General features: G+C 36.5%; 1 protein-coding gene and 1 long non-coding RNA gene across 5 annotated transcripts; one reads left to right on the top strand and one right to left on the bottom strand.

Annotated features, from left to right (window-relative positions):
* The first annotated feature begins 485 nt into the window (after window positions 1-485).
* LOC105433830 (solute carrier family 2, facilitated glucose transporter member 1) lies at window positions 486-23650 on the top strand. Of its 4 annotated transcripts, XM_011649282.3 has the most exons (8): window positions 6147-6305; window positions 8583-8616; window positions 9078-9137; window positions 9516-9539; window positions 19980-20078; window positions 20201-20765; window positions 21029-21429; window positions 21503-23650. In XM_011649282.3, exons 2-8 carry the CDS (start codon window positions 8593-8595, stop codon window positions 21848-21850), a joined length of 1521 nt encoding a protein of 506 aa, XP_011647584.2. In that variant the 5' UTR covers window positions 6147-6305; window positions 8583-8592; the 3' UTR covers window positions 21851-23650. The 4 variants fall into 4 exon arrangements, with proteins under 4 accessions (XP_025075806.2, XP_011647584.2, XP_011647586.2 ...); XM_025220021.2 differs by lacking the exons at window positions 6147-6305; window positions 8583-8616; window positions 9078-9137; window positions 9516-9539 and adding exons at window positions 486-952; window positions 1948-2136; XM_011649284.3 differs by lacking the exons at window positions 6147-6305; window positions 8583-8616; window positions 9078-9137; window positions 9516-9539 and adding an exon at window positions 11143-12707.
* Window positions 16360-24087, bottom strand: LOC148937100 (uncharacterized). The gene is made up of 2 exons (XR_016138696.1): window positions 23948-24087; window positions 16360-16663 (listed from the first exon to the last, which is right to left on the bottom strand). It is a non-coding gene; the product is annotated as an uncharacterized LOC148937100 (long non-coding RNA).
* Window positions 24088-24202: the final 115 nt, after the last annotated feature.

The raw sequence follows: 24202 nt of genomic DNA, 5'->3' as shown, positions 1-24202 counted from the left end.
GAGTAATAGATATAACTTATTATTTAGTTGTCTGTATTGAAACGGATCACGTAATGCCGAAATAAATCGCGACAGAAGTCTACTCACATGTCGCAGCGTAAATATTCATTGACGCAATCATGATATCTATAAGTTGCAATAATGTTTATTTAGATAAAAACAGAGTAAGACGTAATCTAATATTTTAGAGATGTTCCAATATTATATCGAAAAGAATTGCGAAACATAGTAGAAGAAAAAAATAATTGTATCCAGACAATTTCAGCGCGCGCGCGTTCCTCTATTCTTCTAAGCATCAACTAAATTTCATTGAAGCTTTTCTAACTCTTTTCTTTTCTTTTCAGATATGTCTCTGAAAAATAGAGAAACAGATCACGAGAGAAACAGATATCTGGATTCGACCTAGATGCGACCTGGATTCGAGGAAGCGAGAGAATCGAGTTGCAGTTCGCAGTCAGTTCTCCAGGAGCCGATCGGAGTCGCGAGGCGAGGATATCCTGGGGGTCAAGTGATACCAATTAGGAGGAGCGCGTGGTGGAGCAATCGATGGTGTCATCGAAGGGGGACGAGACGAGGGCGGCCTTCTCTCTTCCCGATGAAACCTCGCGGAGGCTCGTCCAACGGCGGAGGCGCGTACACGAAGCGTTAAAATTAAATCTAGTCGTCGGCTATATCATGTCCACGACGATGAGTCGCCGCATCCTCTCAAGCTCAGTCTCAAAAGCATCCCCCGGCTGCACGGATGCATTCCGGTCATCGATCGAGTTAGCATTCCTCGCCGCGGTTCTTTCTCTCTCTTTCTCCTTTTCTTTCTCCGCGAACCACCCTCTGTTCGTGCGGACCCCGCCGGAATCCCGGAAATCACCACCGTACGTTCGGAGAGTCCCTCGCGAGAGATCGAATTCGCGCAAAACTCGAGACTCGACCGTCCTCATCTGTAATCTCAGCCGAGGTAATCCTTCGTCAAATACAGATTCAAGTTTACAATTCAAGGATTACTATGATATTTTCACCCCTGTCGTTCATTATGCCCATTAAGTTACGACGTAATTGTAGAGCTCCTCTCGTTACTTAACACGTTATCTTCCATTCGAGTGGAGATTGGAATGTCGTCAATGTGTACATTCAAAGCGGATAATCGCGGAGTTCCGGAGATAATACAGATTGTCCATTTTTACCGTGCAAAGGATTATATAAGGACGCCGTATAGAATAGATTAGCCGGACACTGCGTGGGATTTAAACGCCAATATCGTCGTTTAATTACCGTCCGAGCAGATCCGCCCGACTAATCGATCCGATCGTCATCAGGAGGACACGTACTGTCAATTTTCCGATGTTTTCTCAGCCGAGAATTGGAATTTGCGCGATTTTACCGCGGCGCGTTTATCGACCGTGACTCCATTTATATAAGTCAGATTTATTTTAAGGATAAAACAATCAGTATCTTTGTACGTTTATTTAAAATTCGAGAAATACAGGCACAAATATAATGGTAATATTTTGAATTGAATACGTAGATCAATCGTAGAGTTGTTCAAGGCAAAGCAGATTTTTCGTCACTTTCGTTTCCTGAATGGAACGTAGGACGAGAAGAACACATATGTACGCGAGGAGTATGCCACATCGGGTTACTAGCCTTGATCACCGGCCAAATGCTTGACAGAGAAAGCGTACCCGTTGTCACGCTACTCGGGCTAATTTTACGTACGCCACTTACGACGCAGAAAACTGCATGAAAATTGACAGTAACGGCGAGGTCTTGTGACCGATGTAACTATCAGTTTCCCGCTCTTCACTTCTATTTCTAATAGCGCGACAAACGCGTGCACTGCTGTTAATAATCGTCGGCATGCGAGAAGCACGAACGCACGAAACAATCGCATTTATTTCCCGCCTTTCGAAACAAGATTCAACAAGATCCTTTTTTCCGTCGTGTTTCTGACAGATGGAACGAGAGGACGAGGATTTCGGCGAAGGCTACATCGCGGAGTCGCACCCGTTGAGACCAACGCATCTCACGGTGCCGCTCGGTGGACGTTCCGACTCGCGCGCACCCAGCATCAGTAGCAGCGTCAGCGATCTCGATGTTCCGATATACACCAGGGAGACCACCGTGCCACTCTCGGCGAGGAAGGTAAAGCTTTAAAGGACAAAGACAAGTTTGTTACCTCGTGCCAAGTTGGTTGATTCTGCGAAATTAAACTCGCGTGTCGGAGTTAAACTTGAAAGTTGTCAATCAACTGAAAGTCAAAGTTTCTAGGAGGGGGGGGGAGGGGCGGTTCTCGATTTAATAATATTACTAAATAATATTAATTTTTGTTTATTTTTATATTACAATATAATTATTCTTTCATGATAAAATCATCTTTCGTACGTTTTTCTTCTCGAAGAAGGGGACAAAGTTCTAAAGGGTAAAAACTTCGATCCTTCTCGGGACGATGATGCAAGAAATTGCGTAAGCGAAAGTTGAGGAACTGACGTATCATTCAGCCAAGAGGGAGGGATGCAAAAATGCTTTGCTCTTTATATCAAAAGATGTCGCGACAAGGTTGTGCCGTTTAAATAATGGGGGCGTAATAATGGGCGCCGGGAGACACGCCAGACGACGATAACGACGACGACGACGACGACGCATAGTTGACGCATTGACGCCCGAGGTGCACCAAACTGTGCAAACGGGAATGAACGTCTTTCGCGTATATCGCGCGAAAAACATGCGCCAGCGGGAAACTACTCTATTTGTAGAACAGTGTCGAAATCCCGCGGTTATTCGAAGCCGGGTAGGCGGACACGCGCGCTCACGCATGCACACACACACACGCACGCATACACGCACGCATGTCTCGCCTCTTGCCGTCCTCGCGGACTCCGTATATGCGGTAAAAGACCCGTGGTATCGCCACTTTAATCTTGTTTACGTGACGACGGCGTCTCGTGATCCACGTGTGACACATCGCGTATCACGTAAGAGGCATGTATTTACATGCAACGCGTCTCCTCCCCTAATTTTTTTGCGGTTACATTTTAATTTTACAGGACTGATATTTTTTCGCAGATGTAACGTAATACCGTTTGCACTCGGAATGAAATAAATGTTACAATTAACCCTTGGAAAGCAAAACGAAAAAAACAAAAACTACAAACAGCACAGTTGGAATTTTAAAAATTTATCATAGACAGCATGAGTATTCTTCTTTGTCTAAATAATCAATATTATTTGCAAAAAGTAAATCTGAAAAAATTAAATAAAGAAGTCTCTTATATAATCTTACATAATCTGTAGGCGTTCTTCAGGAACCAATCGGAAAGTATGTATTGATTAAGTGGTGCGAGCGGTGGACGAGTATTGAAACGAAGAAAGTATTTTCTCAGCGAAAGCAGAAGAGTGACTTTCGATGTTATTTAACAAAAAAAAAAATCTAAAAAAAAACGTATCTAAAAAAACGTCCCTCAGATATTAATCCTCAGATATTAATTATTTTAATAAAAAAACGTTCGGATATTTTCCCAGAATGTCGGCAATAGATGATTATTGGATTATTGGAATCGACGAGGCTGCGAGTGACACAACGAGAGCGCATTGCGTATCTGTACGCGCATTTGATTCGCGGATTTAATGGCATTCCAGGCAGTCGATTAATTTGCCCTCGGTACGGCTAATCATGGCTAATTGAACGATGCATATGGTTCGAAAAAAAGGAAAGAAAACACCACATGATCGAGACTACGCACTTCCATTTGCGCGATATCATCATCACCCCGTCATTTTTTCGTTCATTTTTCCGTTTTGGCTGTTGTATCGTTCAATTTCGTATAGAAAATAGAAATAGCTACGTGACGCCGTGCACGTGTAGCAATCACGCAACTACGTAGTCGCGTTCATTGTCTCAACAGGTGGATCGACATTTTTTTCTGATCGCGCGTCTATGACGACGCGAGTCTACGAGTTTGCGTATCGATCGACGCAGGGATTGCGACGACGACGGAGAAACGCTCAGTCGTCTCTCTATTGGTCGGTTCGGTGGGTGTGTGCGGAGGCACGGTAATCGGTCCTATCTCTCTTTCCAAGAAAAATTCGTATCTAACGAAAGCTACAACGAGTATGATGTCGCAATTGCGCGCGAGATCTTCGCTTGTTGTAAAAATAGAAAATTGCTACGCGAGCGAAGTATTTCGCACGCGGAATAAAGTCAACACGCGATCGGTACCTACGAAAAATCTTCATTTGTCATATTTTTCTGCCTTTTGTAGTTTCTACATTTGTGAAAAAATACAAATGTATGATTTTTTTATAAAAAAAAGATAACTATAAACACAACAAATGCAACTGAATTTATTAAATTAGATCTAATGTACTGTAAATGTAATAATTTTCTCAAGATTTCACATCATCAATATTAATTTTTGTTTTTTTTTTTTATTACTAGTTAATATTGTTATTTTTATTTGTTACACGTTATAGAGATAATCATAAAAGTTGAATCTTTAAGACTACTTGAAGTAATCCTGATTGAGAACCTACTTAAATATAATAATTTTGTCTGTGATAATAACATTCAAATCGAGCATCTCAAAATCAGACAATACAATGAATATGCAGGATTTTAAGGATTTCGGAATTAAGCTCCTCTTAAGGCAGCACTTCAGTCGCTTTTATAATAATTATTACGCACTTGTCGGATCTTATGTGCAACCGCGAAGATTTTAATTACACACATTAATGCGTCATTGTCGTATCAATTGGTCGTATCAATTACAGTTATATTTCCGCTCGTTGTCGTTCATTCAACATGACAGATTGTACGCGATAAGGAAATTATTCGATACTGCCGTATCGAATATCGGGATCTCCACGGAATCATAAATATAATAAATTGCGTCAGTTGAGTCCAATCGATATCGGGTAGAACGAGGTAGAAAGGAAGAAGAGTAGAAAGGGAAAGATTTTTCCATTAAAAAAAAAAAAAAAGAAAAAAATTAATTTCTTGTATAAAATTTCTTTGAACGCGTCTTCACGGACTCATTCCTCGGGATGATTCTCAGGATATCAGACGCGGTCGTTTGATTTCCTTGCAATGTGGAAATCCGCTAGTAACGAGCTAGTTCGAGAAGGCGCATATCGTTTTTTCCTTCCTGCGAGTGTCGCGCCGGCCGCATCCGGGATGATAAGATGAATGCTCGGTGTTACGGTATTTTCGTGAAATCGCCAGCAGCGACGTCGGGCAATATGCCAGCTCTCGGCGACCGTTTTGCAGACGTCATCGGCTGCCGGCGCGACGTGGGTTTTTTCACGTAGATCGAGAGAGGGACCCTACGCATGTGCGTGCGTGTACGTGTTCACCTTGCACTCCTTCCTTCCCTTTCCTTTCCTTTCTAACGCTTTCTCGAGTTGTAATCATTTCGTAAATGAATTGTCCGACCGACGATATCGAGTCGAGTAATACCGCGCCGTACATGCAACATGTCTCGCCGTTTATTTATATTCTCGAGAAATTTATACTCTCTTCGTATTCGTAAATACGAATGTAATATCGTGTGGCGAAGCAATAAAGCTTTTATCATATCAATGAGACGCGACAACAAAAAGGATTGACGTTTGTGTCGTCTACATATCATCGATTTTTATTAGCGAATCGATAAGCTGCTTATGTAACTCGGTTATTTGATGAACCGTCAACAATTATCATCAAGACCGATTACTTTTCGGATTTCGAGACTGAAAGTGATCTGTCACATTATCGAGATTAATTTTGTCGCAATGAGAAATTAATATTCGTATTTCACGTTGTTTAATTTTTTTTATTCTTTATCGTACAACGTTAAACGTAACAATTTCTTATGAAGAAGGAAATCTCCCTCATTCAAAAATATCGTACATCGATTTGTTTGGAGAAATTTAAATCAATTTTTAATACTCGCGAATAAAAAAAGAGAAAGGAGATAAAAAAACATTCTCTTCCTTATTAGACAAAAAGTCGATTTTTCTATAAACACAACCCTTCATCCATCTTCGAAATATTCTACAATTCATCATTCCTACGATCGATCCTAAAATCCACGTATGATGATGCAATTCCCGCGATTCAACCCTCGCGCGGGAGTTTCTCCCGTTACGTGGGTGGCACACCAGGGGGTGAGAGGCATTTGCGCGTTTGCGCAGTATGATCGGCCGATGGGGGTCGCGCCGACTGCATCAACCTTCGTTTGCGAGGGGGAGGGTATTAAGGCACACGAGGATCGAATCGAGCATCCAGAGTAGACGAACCCGCGACTTCCTGCCTGCTCATCTACATCGTCCCCGAGGTGAGTTTGCGAATATTTCTTCACGTGACTCCAAAAACGTGATTTTTTTAAATCGATCATCAGAAAATAACGCAGACAACGCGACGATCGTTCACGAAGCAAATTTTATCGTGTATCGCGTTTTGCCGCACGTGCTAGGCGATAGTTTCCTGGCGACATCCCTGTCCAACCTCGTCGAATTGCGTCAATCTAGTATTCGATCAGCATAAATACCGAATACTCGATTTCTATCACATAAATTGAAATTCTTATACCGCACACGTACAATCGCCGCGGATCGAAACATCGAAGATATTTCTCGCACTCATTCGGGCGTATTGTCGATTGTACTAAAAAAAAAATGTAAGGTAACTCTCGAGCTTTCACCTGAATTCGTTTGGATTAAAAACCTGGAGGAAAAAAAAAGGATTCATTAAAGTCATGCTTTCAATTCTAAATCTAATTTAACCTTTAATCGACATTTCATATTCCACTACACTACTACTGATATCATCGCGTAAATATTCGTGGAAAAACAGGGTGGAAGGTATATCCGTTGACCTTTACTTATCGGCCAGCCGGGTTTTCCCGTGACGTCGCTGAGAGGACAAGCTGGTCGCGACCGCGATTTTTCTTAAAGAAAGAAGAGCACGATAAGGTCTAACAGTAAACGGAAGACTGAGCGTACGGTCGCCGTTTCCGCGTGAGATATCTCGCAATACTTTATTGTAGTTGCGTGACACCATTATGTCATTCGCATCGGGTCGTGCTGCACGCGGTATGCGTGATGCGTTTTTGCAAACCTCGTGACGTGCCATTCGATTTAGAAATACATAGTTAAATCTTGCCGTCACAAATAGACAAAGTAATTTGCATCGTATAATTTGTTTGCTTATAAAAATTCTTTTTTGAACTATACCATTACATTAAAAGTAATAACGAGATTATTCTCTTGTGTAGAAAAGTACAATAAGTCTCTATTATCGCGTAATTATATTATATTATGATAAAATTTAAACCTCTTGCATATATTTGATCCTATTACATGATCAAGTTACTTAATTAAAATGATATGTTAATCTCACTAAGTTAAAGATCGATTAATCATTTAATTAAAACGATATGTTAATCCCGCTAAGATAAAGATCGATTAATCGAGCGAATCTATATGATTGAAAGTGTCAAATAAATTTTCAAAAAAAGAGAGATTATCTTAATTGTAAACTCAATCGTATGATTAATTCATATTAAATTGCCAAATATAAAATGTCCCTTAATTTCCTTCATTTTCTTTACTTTCATATGGAGAAATCTATTTAAGTCTTGAATAAATTTATATTTAATTCTTGCTTCTTTACAAACTTCTTTTTTTATTATTATTATTTTTCCTCTTTAGAAAGAAGCGACTTAATGTAGTCCTTTTGTAGTCTCATCACGCACGCATTTTGATCATCCGTCGTGCTTGGTAAATACTTTGTCTAACGAATTGGATTTGCATAAAATGGTTCGAAGAAAAAAAATGTCAGAATGATAGAAGAATAGAAGAGCGGTTGCGTCATTCTATCCTATACAAATGGGATTTCTCCGAATGAAATTCACCATATAAATTAAATTTAACGCGTAATGTCTGTTCCTTAATGAAAAGAATAAAGGATTACATTTTTGTGGAAATCGATATTTATGATACTTTTATTCAAGTCTTTGAAAATAATCATATCTATTCCAACAAATTTTCTCTTATCGAGATAATTTTATTTACTAAATTTCTTTGTAATAAAAATAATAATAGAAGGATGTTTCCACATTATTACAAATACAACATTCTATTTCATCACACAAAAAGTAAAGTTCACAAAATTTATAATAAAATTTTCAATAGATTTATCATAAGTCCATTATTAATTTGTGAACGCGACGTTTCGCAAAATCTGTCTTTGCGCTTCATTTTTCTTACTGTAACGCAAAGATAAATTTTTTTCACAATCTCGCTCATACCTCGTTGCATCATGTATCGCATTCATCATCCTTATGTTAGGTTTTGTTTGATATTGCATCACATGCGCAGCGATGCAGACAGCTACCCATTCTTAATCGATCGATATTTTGCAAGGCGAATTATTGCGAACTTCGAAGATAATTTTTATCGCCACGAAATGTCTTTCTTGTTTTTGAGTAATATTGAGACTTTCAAATCTCATATTTGTACAGACAGATATCGTATATGTATTTATTTAAAGATTACATTTTTAGAATTTACTGACTAATACTGGCTAACTGATCATTTCCTATTCTTTCAAGCTGCCGATATATGATGGGCGTGGAAAAGGAAAAGGTATCGTACTGAATGCAATTCTCATGTTAGAAACGTAATCGGAAATTAAATACAGAGTTATATACAGAGTTTGCAAAGATTTCATGCGTTGTCAATTTAATGAATCAGCTTATATTTTATTATTATAATCTTTGTTACATATTGTTTCATTTATTCAGTTCATATTTATTCTATTTTTTATTTTTGTATCAAACATTATTTTTGTATCAAAGTAAGATAAAGACAGCAACAATCTAAGATCTATCATTTTAAGATTAAACAATTAATTATTTACAATTAAATTATTTACAGTTAAACAATTAATGTTTAATGTAATATTGAGAGGACAAAAATTTAATTTTCTGCAGTTTTTAAGAAAATATGTATTATTGCATCGAATCTTTTAAAGATACCATCGCCATTTTCCACCTACGTTTCCATCGTTCGTCACGAAATTGGTATACTTAAATATTTTGCTCTAGTCAAACGATGACATTCAGGAACAGGCGACAACGCCAACGGCCCTGACTCCAGCACCAAAGGTAATTCAACTGCTTCCCATATTAAATCTCGAGTATAATAATTTATCTGATGTAAATGAGCAATGTAAATATCGTCCGATTTAATTGCTAAATCGAAGTTTAATTAATCAAAGTTAAATTAAGTGTTTATAAATTAATAAGAGTTTTATTTGATTTTTATTTTTATTAACTATAAAGTACATATTACCCGAGAATTAAGTAAATCAACAATATACGATATTTTAAGGTTCTTCATTATTCAATAACGCGGAGCATTCAACAAACGTTTATTCGACTTGTTAATCATTTCAAACACGATAACGCTTTGACATTTCGCTTACGAAATTTCTTATGAAATTAATCTTAACTTTTTCTTCGTATCTTTTCTTTTGCACGCAGACCGCCGCGGCTGATAAGGACTGGGTACGTATCAATTGTTACCATGTATGTGTCGATATGTCAAGAGAAAGTGAATTACGATTGAACATGCGTCGCTCGAGGAAAAATGTGATGATGGCAAGGGAACAACGCTGTCGATGTCTCGGCAAAGTCATTGACACACAAATTATCACGAGGTTCTCGTTCCGCGTCCCATTAGCGAAATGCCGTTGGATATGTGCGGGTTCCGAGATATATCTCGTATACGTGCAATCAAGAGATGATTGAAATAAAATATTGAACGATGTGATTAGCATAATTGCTAAATTGCAATTTACAAGTAATATTGTCATATATTCACGGCTACTATAAAAGCGAGCTGTACCACGATAAATGCGATACAAAGTCCATGAAAGATAATGTTCTATCAGGAATATGTCGAAATTTCGGTGATTATTTGCGGGGATATCAGTCAAATATTGACTGACCTCTTGTTATAACTCACCGACGATAAAAATTAAAAAAAAAAAAAACCATTAAATGTATGGAAAAAAAAAATAATATCGAAAAATTCAGATTATGTTGCAGCAAATTTTCTTACGTTTGAATATTATTTTTTATTGTAACGGAATGATTAATGTTCGTTAATAATTTTGTAATAATTCAATAATTGATAAACAATATAGATTAGATAGAGTAATTAAAATGAAATCAACATTTTCAGCTTTTTATCTTGATATAAAATTTGACCTTGCATATAAACAGTGAGATAGTTTCAATTTTAAATATGAATGACAAGTTGACGTCGAACATTTGTTTGACATGTCTGGTCTAACTAAGAGCTGTTAAATTTCGAGTCGAACGTTTTACTTTCTTGATGACTCCTACTTGTATGGCATAAAAATAGTGACACATATGTTTAGATCGGTATTTATATGTAAATTATATCTCGCATTGTCAGTTTCGATCTGTCGTATTACGTCGATTAATGACAATTGCTTCTAATAGTGAGTAATCGCATCTGCCTGAATTCAAATCTACTTTCATCGATATTTATAGCAACTTTTAATCATTATCTAAATTTAACCATTACCTAAAATAACACGAAGAAGATAAAACAAACTTTTATCCCAAACTTTTGTTTCCCGTTTTTTTTTTAAATAATCTTTTTTCCCGATAAATTTTGCTCGATATAAACGTAACTGAATCGTTAAATTATTTAAAATATTTTCCGTATGATAGCATTTGTATAATATCTATATAACATAAAATACACATACGGTATCCTACATTTATATTGAATTAAGATCTGGATAATAAAGTAATCAGTGTTTGGTTTTAATTCCGTAAATATTTGTACAGTGTACATGTACAATGATAAAATATTATATATTACTATATATATTATATATATATATATATATATATATATATATATATATATATATACTATGTTTGTATAAATTCTCAGAATCATTTGAAAGATCTCTTTCTCTCGATTAAATAATATCTCCGGAGAGATGTGCCGGTGCAATTAGACTCGTACACGGTAATAAAGACACGTATTTCGAGAGAGACGTGTAACATTTTATTTATTCAGTTGCTTTTAATTTCTCGGATGGCTTTTCTCGGTGTCTTGTGTCAATATATATATGCCGTGTCAAAGGTAAGACGAAGCTCATAGTCGGTCATAACAGTTCGCCGGGACATATGCGCGGGACAGTCGCAGAAGCAGTCCGATTCAATGCGGCTTAATTGTAAAATTGATGCTTACTGACGTGATCTAACCGGTCGTCATTAACGGACCGCGTCCGGTATTGTATGCACTCCGGTACCGGAGCCGTTAGAAGTTGGGCTCTCGTCAAGAAACGCGAAAAGGTTCACGCCAAAGTGCAAAGCTGAAAGATCGGAGTGCTACGTGCATTTTCAATTCTTTCTTCCTCTGAGATGGCAAAGTGCGCGTTTGCTTAGGCTCGTAGAGCCGTAAACACTACAAATACGAGCTCAGAATATTCTTTGAAAATTAAAATCTTTTCGATAGGACGTTACGGGAATGCTCCGTGCGTTTGAAAAAAATCTAGTGCGAGTTATGTGAACGGGACTTTTCTAAAAGAGACGAAAAAAATATTTTGACAATATTTTTGTGAGAGTAATACCAATGAGTGAGAAAAATTGATTTCTGTTAATTTCCTAATTAATGTTTCCCCATCTCTTTTTTATATTCTATAACAAATCTCATTTTCTTGTTGATATTCGCGCGATATTCGTAGTTCAAAAGAGTATCGTGCGATTGACACAATTGACATTTCCGCTAATAATAATAAATGCATGTTTTTTTCATCACGCGATATTTATATCAGCGCCGACCATCGTAAAATACTCCAGTTTTTTTTCGTAATACGAGTACGACTGGGATTACATCGTGTCTGATATCCCGAATCGACACGCACAGTTGGATCGCGATACTCCACAGTTTCCAACGCATCTCCGTTCAGGCAAAATTAAAAATTACCGTTTCGTAATAAAATTATTTACTTGAAATTTTTAAATGCCTTTTGTATAATCAAAACTGATTAACGAAAAAAATTTTTTAAAATTAAGTCACTTAATTCCGCAATAAAATATTCCGCCTGATTTATTAGAAACTTTCGCTCTCGCTGCTGCGCTTTCACAGGTTCTCGCAGCGTTATTGAACGTTATACCTTTCGTGCTTCGAATCGCGTTCGGTGATCCGCTATTTCTTATTTTTTTAGTGGGGCAGTCCTCTGTTATCGCGCGGAAGGGGTGCGTGGGATGGTGAAAGGTTCACGCGGGCCGGGATCCAGTCACGAGGTCGCCCAACCGCGTTATTGTCATACCGGTCCAGGAGGAAGAGGGGGACCTGAAGGAAAAGAGCGGGGTCTTTTGAAAAACGGCTTCGGTTAGGCCATCACACGAATATCGACGGCAGTCGCACGCGTTCGCGCGACCGTGATACGGAAGTTTCGTCCGCCGGGATTGTCATCTTGATCGTCTCGAGGCTTTTCTCTCGAGGCTGAATTTTTGAAATCGCCACTTTCATCGCATTTGATATCTTTAAAAATAGTACGAAAAGTTAGTCGAAAAGAAGAACGCGACTTTGAAAAAACGAGATATTAAAAAGAGACAGAGAAAGATAAGTGTATCAAGTGTGCGGCGTACGGATTATTTGCTTCAAACAGCATGGAGCTCAAGGTAAAATTCTCGAATAAAAGACGATATCTGTTTTTTTGTGTTCAAATATAGTAATGTAAGCTGGAATATAAATAGCTGTTCAATCAAATATTTTTTTTAGTACAATTTTTTTAGTACATTTTTTTTAGTACATTTTTAGTACAATTTTGAGAGTTTCGACATCGTGTACATTTAAAATTAAAAATCTCGAAATTGAAAATCTGTTAAAATAAATTTCAATTAAAATTGAAAGAAAAATACCAGATTCTGTTACTCATCCGCTACTAATCAAAAATTCATTTTACGAGTAATTTACTTTCTTCCATTGAGAAACTATTAATGCCATCACATTTTTCATTGATAAAAGATGCAAAGAATCACATGCACATCATGAAATGATACCGAGCCATTTTATATGCCGAGTAAAAATATATTTATGCCAGTCATAAACGTGTCTGATGTACCAAGGTTCCCTTAAAGGTTAATCCTGGAATGAACACGAGTGAAAGCAGATGAGAATATATATTTTCTGCTCCAGAGAGCCTAAAATAAAAATTTGCGAAAAGGTCGAACATGGTATATTTTAAAACTTAACGATCGTAACTATCGATTTCACCAAATTCCATCAAAATCTTAGCCATTCTATTTAAGTCCAAAAACATGTCTGAAAAAATAAAATATATGCCAGACATTACACTTGTAGACATTCGTGATTGAAAGGATATTTGATAAATTTAAACATTGTATAGCGGAGTCAAATGGATTCAAACGTGCCAATCGACACGATCGATTTGTTTAGTTCAGTGAACTCTTCGCTCATAAGAATTTATGAAATTTTAAAGATATATCTTCTTTTCATGTCTTCATATTATCTGTATACAAAATGAGATAAATTATAATAGTAGTAATATCTAATGCATTCTGAAATTATTTCCTTTTAGGTATCGAATCAAAATCATAATATAACATGTTTAATACTCGGCTGAAAACAAAGACGTTTATACGTGTTTATGTCCGAGAATTTAGGAGAAAGTGAGTAAAGACGGCACAAGCAGATAACGTGCCAAAAGAAAGCGACAGATCTCTTAATTTACAAGAGTTATAATACAAGTGTTATACATCGTACCAAATATGTACACATCTTATACACACGATGATAAATATTGATTACGATTGTTCCTTCTGTAAATATTTTATTTTTGACAGTGTATATTATCCGTAATCTGAAGGCAAATAATTTCTATAATATTTTTGTTATGCAAATTTTAAATTTTATATTTAAAATTCAGTATAGCTTGTCAGATCTCGAAATAAAATTGTCGTTTGCTCAAGTCATAAAAGTATTGCAAAGAAATTAATAAATTCATATTCTGCAATTCCAATATCGTGCAATTCCAAGAATCATAAGATATATTGTTTAATCTTTTTTTACAAATATATTATAGATGAAATACCAAATAAAGTTCTTCGAAAATTCAAGTTGTTTGAGTTTGGTGTTTCTGTAAAGGTGTAACTATCGCATCGCGCTGCAATTCACCGCAATTCGATAATAATGAAAAACGGAGGAAGTGGCTCATCAGTACATCTTGAATGCGATGTATGAGTAACGAGAGTTATTCGAACGCTCCAATGTACCTCGTTATCAGACACACATTTTCGCGACATATGAAGCGATACGCTATCAACGCGCGTTGAATTTTAATAAGTCCTGCAAAAAAAAAAATAGCACCGGCTTAGAAAATGTTAGTCATGCGGAACAATCTGACACAAATGGTAATTGAATCCTTTGTCTAGTGGAAATACGCAACTTTTCACGTTCTTAAGGTGTTCGTAACACTTCGATGATTAACATAGCTAAAATGATTAGCGCTGTGTGTCATTACCTTTGTGAGATTCCAAGAAGGAGATTATGCACGATTATTATAATGCGCAAAATCGATTATCGTTAAATCTTACTACGTATCATATCAATCGTTTTATAACTGCGTAAGAAATTATCCATATTAATGATAGGTGTGTCATAAAGTCGATCTTCTCTACAGCATTCGATCATTCCGAAGAACAAAGTCCGAGACCTTCTATGTCACCTTTTTTGTTAAGATAATGAGAATAAAATTAAAAGATAAAAAAAAAGACAACTTCGATCTAAAAAAAAAAATAAAGATAAACTGTAATTCTATACGTGTAGCTTATCGATAAAAATTAACATATTACGTATATACATATCGTTTTCAATTTTTCAGTAAAACGATCATTGAAACCTCGTCCGTAATGTCATCATCCCGATAACGATGCGGTGACCGTATTCTAAATATCGAAAACATTTTTTTTTTTTTTTTATAAAGCGTTCATTGAGTTGTCCGATATTTTTCCAGAAGGGTGACTACTAGGTCGGGTATCTTCTATCGCCTAATAGCAAGAGGATAATACGAAGCCCTTCCGTTTTCAATCAAATTTCTCTCGCGAGGTTTATCGTTAAGATAAAGTCATCGAAAAGTCATTGAATCGAAAGAGGAGCGGAAAGGAGAGTAGGGAGATAGGAGAGCGGTTATTGTGCGTATGTCGAGAGGGAACAAAGATATTCATATCGAAAGAGGCAAGAACAGTCGCGGACCTTGTACGGGGGCACGCGTTCTTTTCGCAGGCGGTCTCGTGGCACGTCGAAATTAGCAGCTTGGCGAGGTAACCAGGACAACGGCGTCTCGAAAAGGCGTGTATACGCGGCGTATACGCTCGGACGAACGGCGACGAGCGTCGCGCTCGCGCGCCAACACTCGGGCTATTTTTAGCTTATCCAAGCTTCCCGTCGCCGTTCTCTCGGGGGGCTCGACCGCTCGCTGCACCAATCGTGCCGAGACACGCCTTCACCACGGCCAATGTGAGCCACGAGGGGATTTCGTGGCGCACACGCACGTACATACACACGCATGGACGAATAGGTCGTTCTTTGAGACGTCACGGTGATCTGAAAATTTGTTACGTAGGGAACGACGAAAATCCTCTTACGCGTGTTCATGCGTGACCGCGATTGCGCGCGCGCGCGCGCGCGTGCGTGTGCGTGTGTGTGATGTGTGATGTGTAGTGTGTGTACGTGGTCCACACTGTGCGTACCACACATTTCTAATGCTTAAACGGTCAACCGTTGCGAGGATCATAGGCGTCGCCTTCGATCAACGACTCGCTCGAGCAAAATATTCTCAAAATGTTTAATAAAAAATAAAAAAAGCTAGTGCGGGAAATGTATCGCGAGATACATAGGAATTAGTTTGGAAATATCTTGGAAATCGTAAATTATTCCTTTGCAATTTAAACACGAGTTTCTTTAAATTAAATAACGTATTCCAAAGGTGATGGAAAAAAATAAACTTTTTATACTTGAATTATATTATAAAGTGTAATGTCAAGTCGAATTCAATTTTGAATTATTACTAAGAATAGAGCGACAGACAAAGGAAAAAATTCAATTTAACAGCTAATACCTCGCCTCGTCATATTAGAAATTCAATTTCACGGATATAAATTCTTACCATCTTTTCTTCCAATTTAACAATTTTCCTGCAGAAATATCGTTGTATCTTTCTGCCAGACTTCTATCATTCTTCAGTGATTAGTTAAAAGTTAATAACGTCTGAATAAAATACGCATTTTCTGTTACAAAGATAAAACAATTGGATTGAAAAAGATTGATAGAACTTTATTACAATAGCTTATTTAAACCTCAAAATTCAAAAGTGTAATACAAAATTTGAGAAAGTAAGAGAAAACTTGATAATAGTAGATGATATAGCGACATGATTTCAGGTCGTTTCTTCTTCAAGGTTTCTGATTGTATTTGTTGACCATGATCTAAATCACTTTATCCGTCGTCTGCGTCATGCATGCGATCAATATCAATCTCATAGAAATATGTGCATCCAATTACGAGACACTAGGAATCAATTGCCTAAGGGTCGACATCCTTGCGCAGGTCTGCATACCTGCGGCCATTTATTATTTATCAATTTTCAACATTAAACAATGCTTATAACACAGTCATTAAAATTTTATTAAAAAACAGGAATTAAAAAACGATTTAAACACATTTGAGAAACATTTTGTTAATTTATCTCATCTAGATGAGATCTAGAGATTCTCATCTAGATGTTTAAATCAATTAATGTTTTTTAATTGCTTACTATTCTATTTTTTAGATTTTTTTTATTTTATATAAATTATTTCATTTCATATTGACTTTTTGTGGCTTTTTCTTTCTTAAATATATATACATCTATATTTTACACAAATATAATGTATGGAAATTAGATAATTATAAATCTTTAAAGATTGAATATTACATATAAATGTTACATACAAATTTACAAGTCGCTTTAGCATTGATAATTTCTTCTCTCAACATCGAGTTTACGATATTGGTAATGATACATTGATAATGAAATGAATATTACGTTGAGAAAAATAGATTTAGAACATTTGTTTATACCTTTTGCCTGATTGCATTTTTTCTTTTATTTTCACAATAGTTACGAATATATGTGGCATAATATTATATTTACAGAAAAAACAATTTAATTATAATCGATAAGATCGGTAAAAATCCTTTTATCCAAAATATTGATCCTTAAGTATGCAATTTCAAAATTTTTAACCGATCAATGATAATTAAATATCTTTATTTGTTTCTATTTCTCTCCCTTCAATATCGATTTTATATATAAAATATATTAATATAAAATTTATTTTAATTAAATAACTTTTGAACACGAGAAATGAATTTCGACATAATATCATACTCTGATTATTCTGTCAACTGAAAACATATACGGCATCGTATGCTTCCATCCACATTACTAATAAATATTAAACGACGAAAAAAATTGACAAGACAAACAATTGAGACTCGCCGAGTAAGTGCTTTTACGTAACGCTTCTTTCTTTGCATTTTCTATTTGCGAAACCGTATCGCGATATTGTATCGTTCTCCGTTATTATTATGCGACGCGTGGACTTTGTTGTCTTGTTTACGTTACAATAGTTGCGAATCAGCGAGCGAAACGGCGAGAATGCAACAGTGAGACAGCTTACGTTGCGCGGTTTAACAACTTTTTCATGGAAGAAATGTTGCTTATACAGTACAGATCCCCTGTTATTTGCGTGAGAAATTTGTGGGACGAGTGACCAATGATCGATGCATCACGAGACCCGAGAACTTAGCATCGCGCATTGTGCAAACTTTGGATCTCTCATTTGCATCGGCGCATAAAAAGGCGCGAGATAACGAGAGTTATACTTTTTATAGTATAACGTTAAAAAACAATAATCCGCCGCAAAATCGGATGTTTATAATAACCGCGTATAAGTTGACGCGCGTCCGAGCGAATTGCATACTACATCTTTTAACTTAGCTTGACTCCTCGACAAGACCTGATTTTCCTCGCGTCAATTTTAAGAATTGGATTATCTTACAGAGACAAAATTGTAAAGCGGAAAGTTACTGTCGCGTAAATGTTCTAATAGATTTGTTTATTTTTTTGCTCTCTTTCTCCACTTACAGTAGAGTAAAAAAACGCATACTCTGGCAGAAATTTTGAGACATAAGATGAAAGAGAAATGAAGTGAAAAGCAGCGGCTACGATATAAATTATGAATATGCTATTTATTTTGTAAGAAGAATTTAAAGTCTAATGTTTTAAGAAATTCTATTATCCAAAATAAAAAATTCCACTATCCAACGTTTTGCAGAAATTTTATTTGTGTGCTGAAGTTTTGTGTGTGTGTGTGTGTGTGTGTGTGTGTGTGTGTGTGTGTGTGTGTGTGTGTGTGTGTGTGTGTGTGTGTGTGTGTGTGTGTGTGTGTGTGTGTGTGTGTGTGTGTAGTATTGTTGTGCATCCGCGTACAAAGTACACTCGATTATCGGATTGCCGACGTCAAAGAAGGCTCGCAACATTATTAAAAATGCATCGATAAAACATATGCAAGTGTTATGCATATGTAAACACACGCGTCTGAAACATAATGATGATGATGATGCACTTCACTTCGCGATTCTTGCTATAATATGACCTATGCATTTTCTATATTCCTCATCCAGTTATTGTAATATTTATAAAAAGAAAGATTATGTCAATTATTATTTATTTCATTCCCGAGAGAATGTTTTGGCGATATATATCGTTCCTCAAATAGAGAGAGAGAGAGAGAGAGATTCGTTTCAATAAAATTCAATTCACACATGTAGCTTACGCCATTGGCTCGGTACACAAGCTCCCGCGTTTAACGTTAACGTAACGAAGTATCGGTCCTCCATGGAAATAATATGTATGTATGCATGTTTGCATTATGTAAACCCAGCAAGAAAAAGATCATTGAGTAATGAGTAGCGCGGCGTCGTATTAAATAACGCATAACGCGAATATATACGCACACACGCGACGTGTATGAATCTTCCGGATGGAAACGTGTTCGTGCTACTGTGCGTGTACACGTGTATGCGTGCGTACGCGTACGTGTGTGTCGTCTTCCAGTATAAGAACGTTCAGCGGGGGTACCGACCCGGCAGTCTTCAGCACGTGTTCCGGGAAAACTAAAGAACGATCCTACATTGACGTCGCGAGACGAAACGACGCACGCAATTCTCACGCACGTGAATCGAAAGTCAAGTATCGGTGAAAGTGAAGTATCAAAGACTGTTCGAAGGTGCGCGAAAAAAGTCTTCAGGACGATGACGATAAAATCAACTGACCTCGAGATACCATCTCTGAAAAGAGCGGTACGCACTTGTTCCCGATAAAGTACTATTACCAGAATTAAAAAGGAAAGAGAAGAAATGAAATTTGTGTGCTGGAAAATTGGAAAACTTCCCTTTTAATTTAAAAAATATTTTTCATAAATACTAGACTCTATTTTAAAATCAAGAGATTACTGATGAGAATGTTTCGCGATTCGTTACTCGTACGCTTAATTTTTCCGACTTGACTTCCGATGTCAGGCAATATTTATCACACTATACTTGCGCGATGCATATTCATCGCTTCATTAATATACATCTTATTGATATTTGCATTTTAGGAAGGAATAAAGACGTCATTTCGAAGCTATTCAAAGAAAATATGTTTAAATTTTAATATCCAAAAATTAAACGAAACCTATTATAGAAACGTATTAAATAAATTGACTATGTGCAATAAATAGCCCCTGTTCTGATATTAGATAAATAATATAAAAGTCTGTAGTAACTTTAAATAAAACTAGTAAGTAACTTTAAAATAAAAATTCGATTATCGATTTCTGCCGTAGGGTTTCAACGGACGGTTAGCATTCGCAATCGCGGCAGCTGCTCTTGGCTCATCGTTTCAACATGGATATAACACCGGAGTCGTTAACGCACCTCAGCAGGTATGGATATTAATTAACAATAAGACATTTTTAAAAAATCTTACATCGAGTATTCGCAAAAATATTTATCTGAAAAATGAAAATGATGAAAATTATTAAATAAATGTTCTAACATATTCCAGCTCATTGAGGATTGGATTAAAGACCTGAAGACGAATCGCACGGGCATCCCAACGACAAAGACGGAAGTAACGTTAATCTGGTCATTGGCGGTATCGATATTTTGCGTCGGTGGAATGATAGGTGGTTGTCTGGTCGGCTGGGTGGCGGACCGCTTCGGCAGAAAGGGCGGTCTACTACTGAACAACATCCTGGTCCTGCTAACTGTGATCTTCGAGGGTAGTGCTAAGGCGGCAAGAAGCTATGAAATGATAATCATCGGCAGGTTCCTGATCGGTATAAATTCCGGTCTGAATGCCGGTCTAGCGCCGATGTACCTGGCCGAAATCTCGCCTGTGCATCTGCGGGGTGCCGTGGGCACGGTGTATCAATTGGTCATCACTATCTCAATCTTGGTATCGCAAATCCTGGGTCTGGAACAAATCCTCGGCACTGCTGAGCAATGGCCGTTGCTGCTGTGTCTGACAATCGTACCTGCGCTCTTCCAGATGTGCACGCTGCCTCTCTGTCCGGAGAGTCCAAAATACCTGTTACTCACCCGTGGCAAAGATATGGATGCGCAAAGAGGTAAGAATAAAATTGATAAATACAAATGACATAGAAATGGCGACTTATAAAAAACGATGAATATTGAATAATGATGAATCATAAATAAAAGAAAATACAATGAAAGGGATTTATCTTTGAGCATCTTGCTCAAAGATATAATACATCGCCTTTTTGAATCCGTCGTTTTACGCATCACAAGTTCGAATCTTTTGTTCGCTTTCTTAGCTTTGTTTGAATTTCCGTCTTTCTCACAAATATCATTTTCTTTTTCTCTTCGATAGCATTGTCCTGGTTACGAGGTACGATCGAAGTCCACGACGAGATGGAAGAGATGCGAGCGGAATATGAATCAGTGAAAATGGTGCCGAAGGTTACTCTCCGCGAGCTGTTTGTGAATCCAGTTCTTCGCATTCCGCTATTCATCTCGATCATGATAATGTTTGCCCAGCAACTGTCTGGCATCAACGCCGTTATGTTCTTCTCGACGAAGATTTTCAGGATGGCGCAGCTCGACAAGCACGCTGCTCAGAACGCTACGATGGGTGTCGGCGCGATGAACGTCTTCATGACTATCATCTCTTTGGTGTTGGTAGAAAAAGCAGGCAGGAAAACGCTGCTCCTGGTCGGATTTTCCGGCATGTTCCTAGATACCGTTTTACTCGCTATTTGTCTTTTATTCGCTGTAAGTACAATTTCCGTTTAATTAATTAAGACGCATAATTTTGAAGTCATAACTTTTTATCTGTGCATTTTAGGAAACATCGCGGACAGCGGCGTACTTCTCGATTGTGCTTGTCATCATGTTCGTTGTCCTGTTCGCTACCGGACCAGGAAGTATCCCCTGGTTCTTGGTATCCGAGTTGTTCAATCAATCCGCCCGACCATCTGCCACCTCCATCGCTATCGCTGTGAATTGGACTGCAAACTTTATCGTCAGCATTGGCTTCTTGCCGCTGCAGGAGGTATTAGGCGCTTACGTGTTCATCATCTTTGCGGTACTGCAGTTGTTCTTCACGATCTTCATATATAAGAAAGTGCCAGAGACGAAGAACAAGACTATGGAAGAGATCAGCAGTATGTTCAGACAAATATCATACCAATAAGATGTCAAAATGGGTAAAATGGTTTTCGAAAACGTAATCTATATCGGCACTCATTCGTGCGTTCATTCTCTCTTTTTCTTTCTCTATTTTTGTCGAGAAACTCAGCGATTTGGCAAAAGCGACACATTATTTTATAGTCTATCTATCAACGCGCTTCCAACATTCTGTCCCTGCGCAATATCTGACGAATACTCATGTGCAATCGCGACGTATATTACAACGTAATCCGCAATAGTGCCAATTTGGAAATCATAACTTTCTATTATTTAATTAATTTTTAGCCGTTTTATTTTTAATTTTTTATCTCAGAAATTCCGTTCCAACTCGTATCGTGTACGCGTAAATTCGCGTAATTTCGCAAAACCAGCTAGATTAAAGTTGTAAACTTAATCTTAGTTCCTATATCGCATTCAACGAGGGAAAAAGTCATCGCGAAATATAATTCTTTTACAAAGTCTTTCTGATCAATGATTTGTTTCTTACTCTAGAAACAGTAATGTATGCCATTAGTTATACTGATACGAAAGATTACAGCTCTAGTCATAAAAAGACCTATAGACGGAGTATAATGTTGGAAGAATCTTATTTTTATCATCGAACCTTCTATTATCAATTCGTTTTACATCGGTAAATCCGTACCGCTTCGTTAAACAAATTTTTAACGCGGTATCGCGTAAAATCGTATATCTTCAGAAACTAATAATGGAAATACAATTGGAATATTTTTTATAGAATAACGGTTTTATAGTAGCGCATGAAAAACTTGTATGTTCCCACTATCGAAATATAATCAGATCACGTTATTGTAGGGGAATTGAAATTGTTAAAAAGAAAAATAGAATGATTATCTCTCAAATGTGGGGGAGGAGGGTATCACTTGCCTTTTTATGAAATAATTTATAACAGAAATTTGAAGAATATTTTATTATGTGTAAACCGAAACGCAAGTTTCATCCGAATGAGAATGGAAAGAATGTTGTTGAGATAATTGTAAATACAGGAATATGTAAAGACTAGTATTGTGCATAGCGTAGGAAATAATTATATTTATGTTGTATGTACGTAGATTTGATTAATATTTAAGGATATATCAAGATCAATCTTTTTAAATTATTTTAACGGTATACTTTTTAAATTAATTTTAACCGTATACATAAAAAAAAAACATACATAAAATATATTGATATATTAAACGTAACTCAGGAACTTGTGCTGATCATTATTTCATAGATGTAGCAGATGGATATAATGTTTCATTTGTTTTTACGTGCCTGTGACCACTTTTTCAAAGAATACTCATTTGTAATAACTGCTTTATTATTACAACAATTTACGGATTTATTGTAAAATAAAAGGCATCTAAGTTTACCTGATAATACGTTAAATAATTCATCGATTTTTATCTATTTTGTTCGAAATGTGTCATTTAAAAAAAAATCTGATGAAAAATCCAGATATATTGTATATTATCCAGCGTCTTTTAAACATTCGTATATCGTACTCGTTTATAAATAATTCAATTTCTCTCGCAAAACTGTAAATAATGTAAAACTCTCATATGTCCTTTTTAATCGATTATTGTCACTTATCATATAAGTTCTTGTAATGCAGTTATTAGCATTTAGGTTTAGACAATTCTTTTATAAATAAATCTACGAATTCTTGCCAATCAAAAGAAACAACATTCGACTGGTAATATCTATTATTTGTACGCAAAAGTTAGTATAATTATAACAATTATTCAAAATTTGGTATTCCTATTGAGATGTCTATCTATAAAATATATTTTAAATGTTAAAATATTTTTAAAATGTGTTAGTTTTATAATACTTTTAATGCCAATATATCATCCCAATAAAAAGGATTGGAATATCAAGAACAAGAAATATGAATATATCCCTATATTGTTCGTATTATAAAAATAACTGAATGCGTAAAAAACATCCTATTCTCTATGAAACTTTATAATTTCAAATGTATCATAATTTCCTTAAATGACCTGATAAAGATTATTCAATAAGATTTCTCGACGGATAATGCATCGAATCATGATAATTATGAGGAATAAATTTATCGATTGTTCTTTTGACTGCTTACCATATGTAGTTAGTTTTAAGAGCCTAACCTCGTTGTAACTGACGCAATCGCGAATCAATCGTAATCGTGGAAAAGAAGCGTCTCGAATGCAAATTTTTTTACCCCACATGAAAGATTGTATTTCTCAATTATAATTTTGTTTTCATTAGCCTATTTGTAAATAGCGGCCTCCGATGGAAAAGAATGCCAACTGTATCAAGTCAAAAGAAACACGACGCGCGATACGGCATGGCGTGGCGTGGCGCGGCGCGCGAA

Source organism: Pogonomyrmex barbatus, unplaced genomic scaffold (assembly GCF_055798465.1).
Source record: "Pogonomyrmex barbatus isolate J1 unplaced genomic scaffold, ASM5579846v1 scaffold17, whole genome shotgun sequence".
Lineage (NCBI taxonomy): Eukaryota > Metazoa > Arthropoda > Insecta > Hymenoptera > Formicidae > Pogonomyrmex > Pogonomyrmex barbatus.
This window is presented reverse-complemented; position numbering and strand designations above follow the sequence as displayed.

Coding starts and splice junctions, on each gene's coding strand:
- LOC105433830 (XM_025220021.2), top strand. CDS start 1,948: ATGGAACGAGAGGACGAGGATTTCGGCGAAGGCTACATCGCGGAGTCG. Junction 2,137..19,979: donor TGCCACTCTCGGCGAGGAAG/GTAAAGCTTTAA, acceptor TTTCTGCCGTAG/GGTTTCAACGGACGGTTAGC. Junction 20,079..20,200: donor TCGTTAACGCACCTCAGCAG/GTATGGATATTA, acceptor AACATATTCCAG/CTCATTGAGGATTGGATTAA.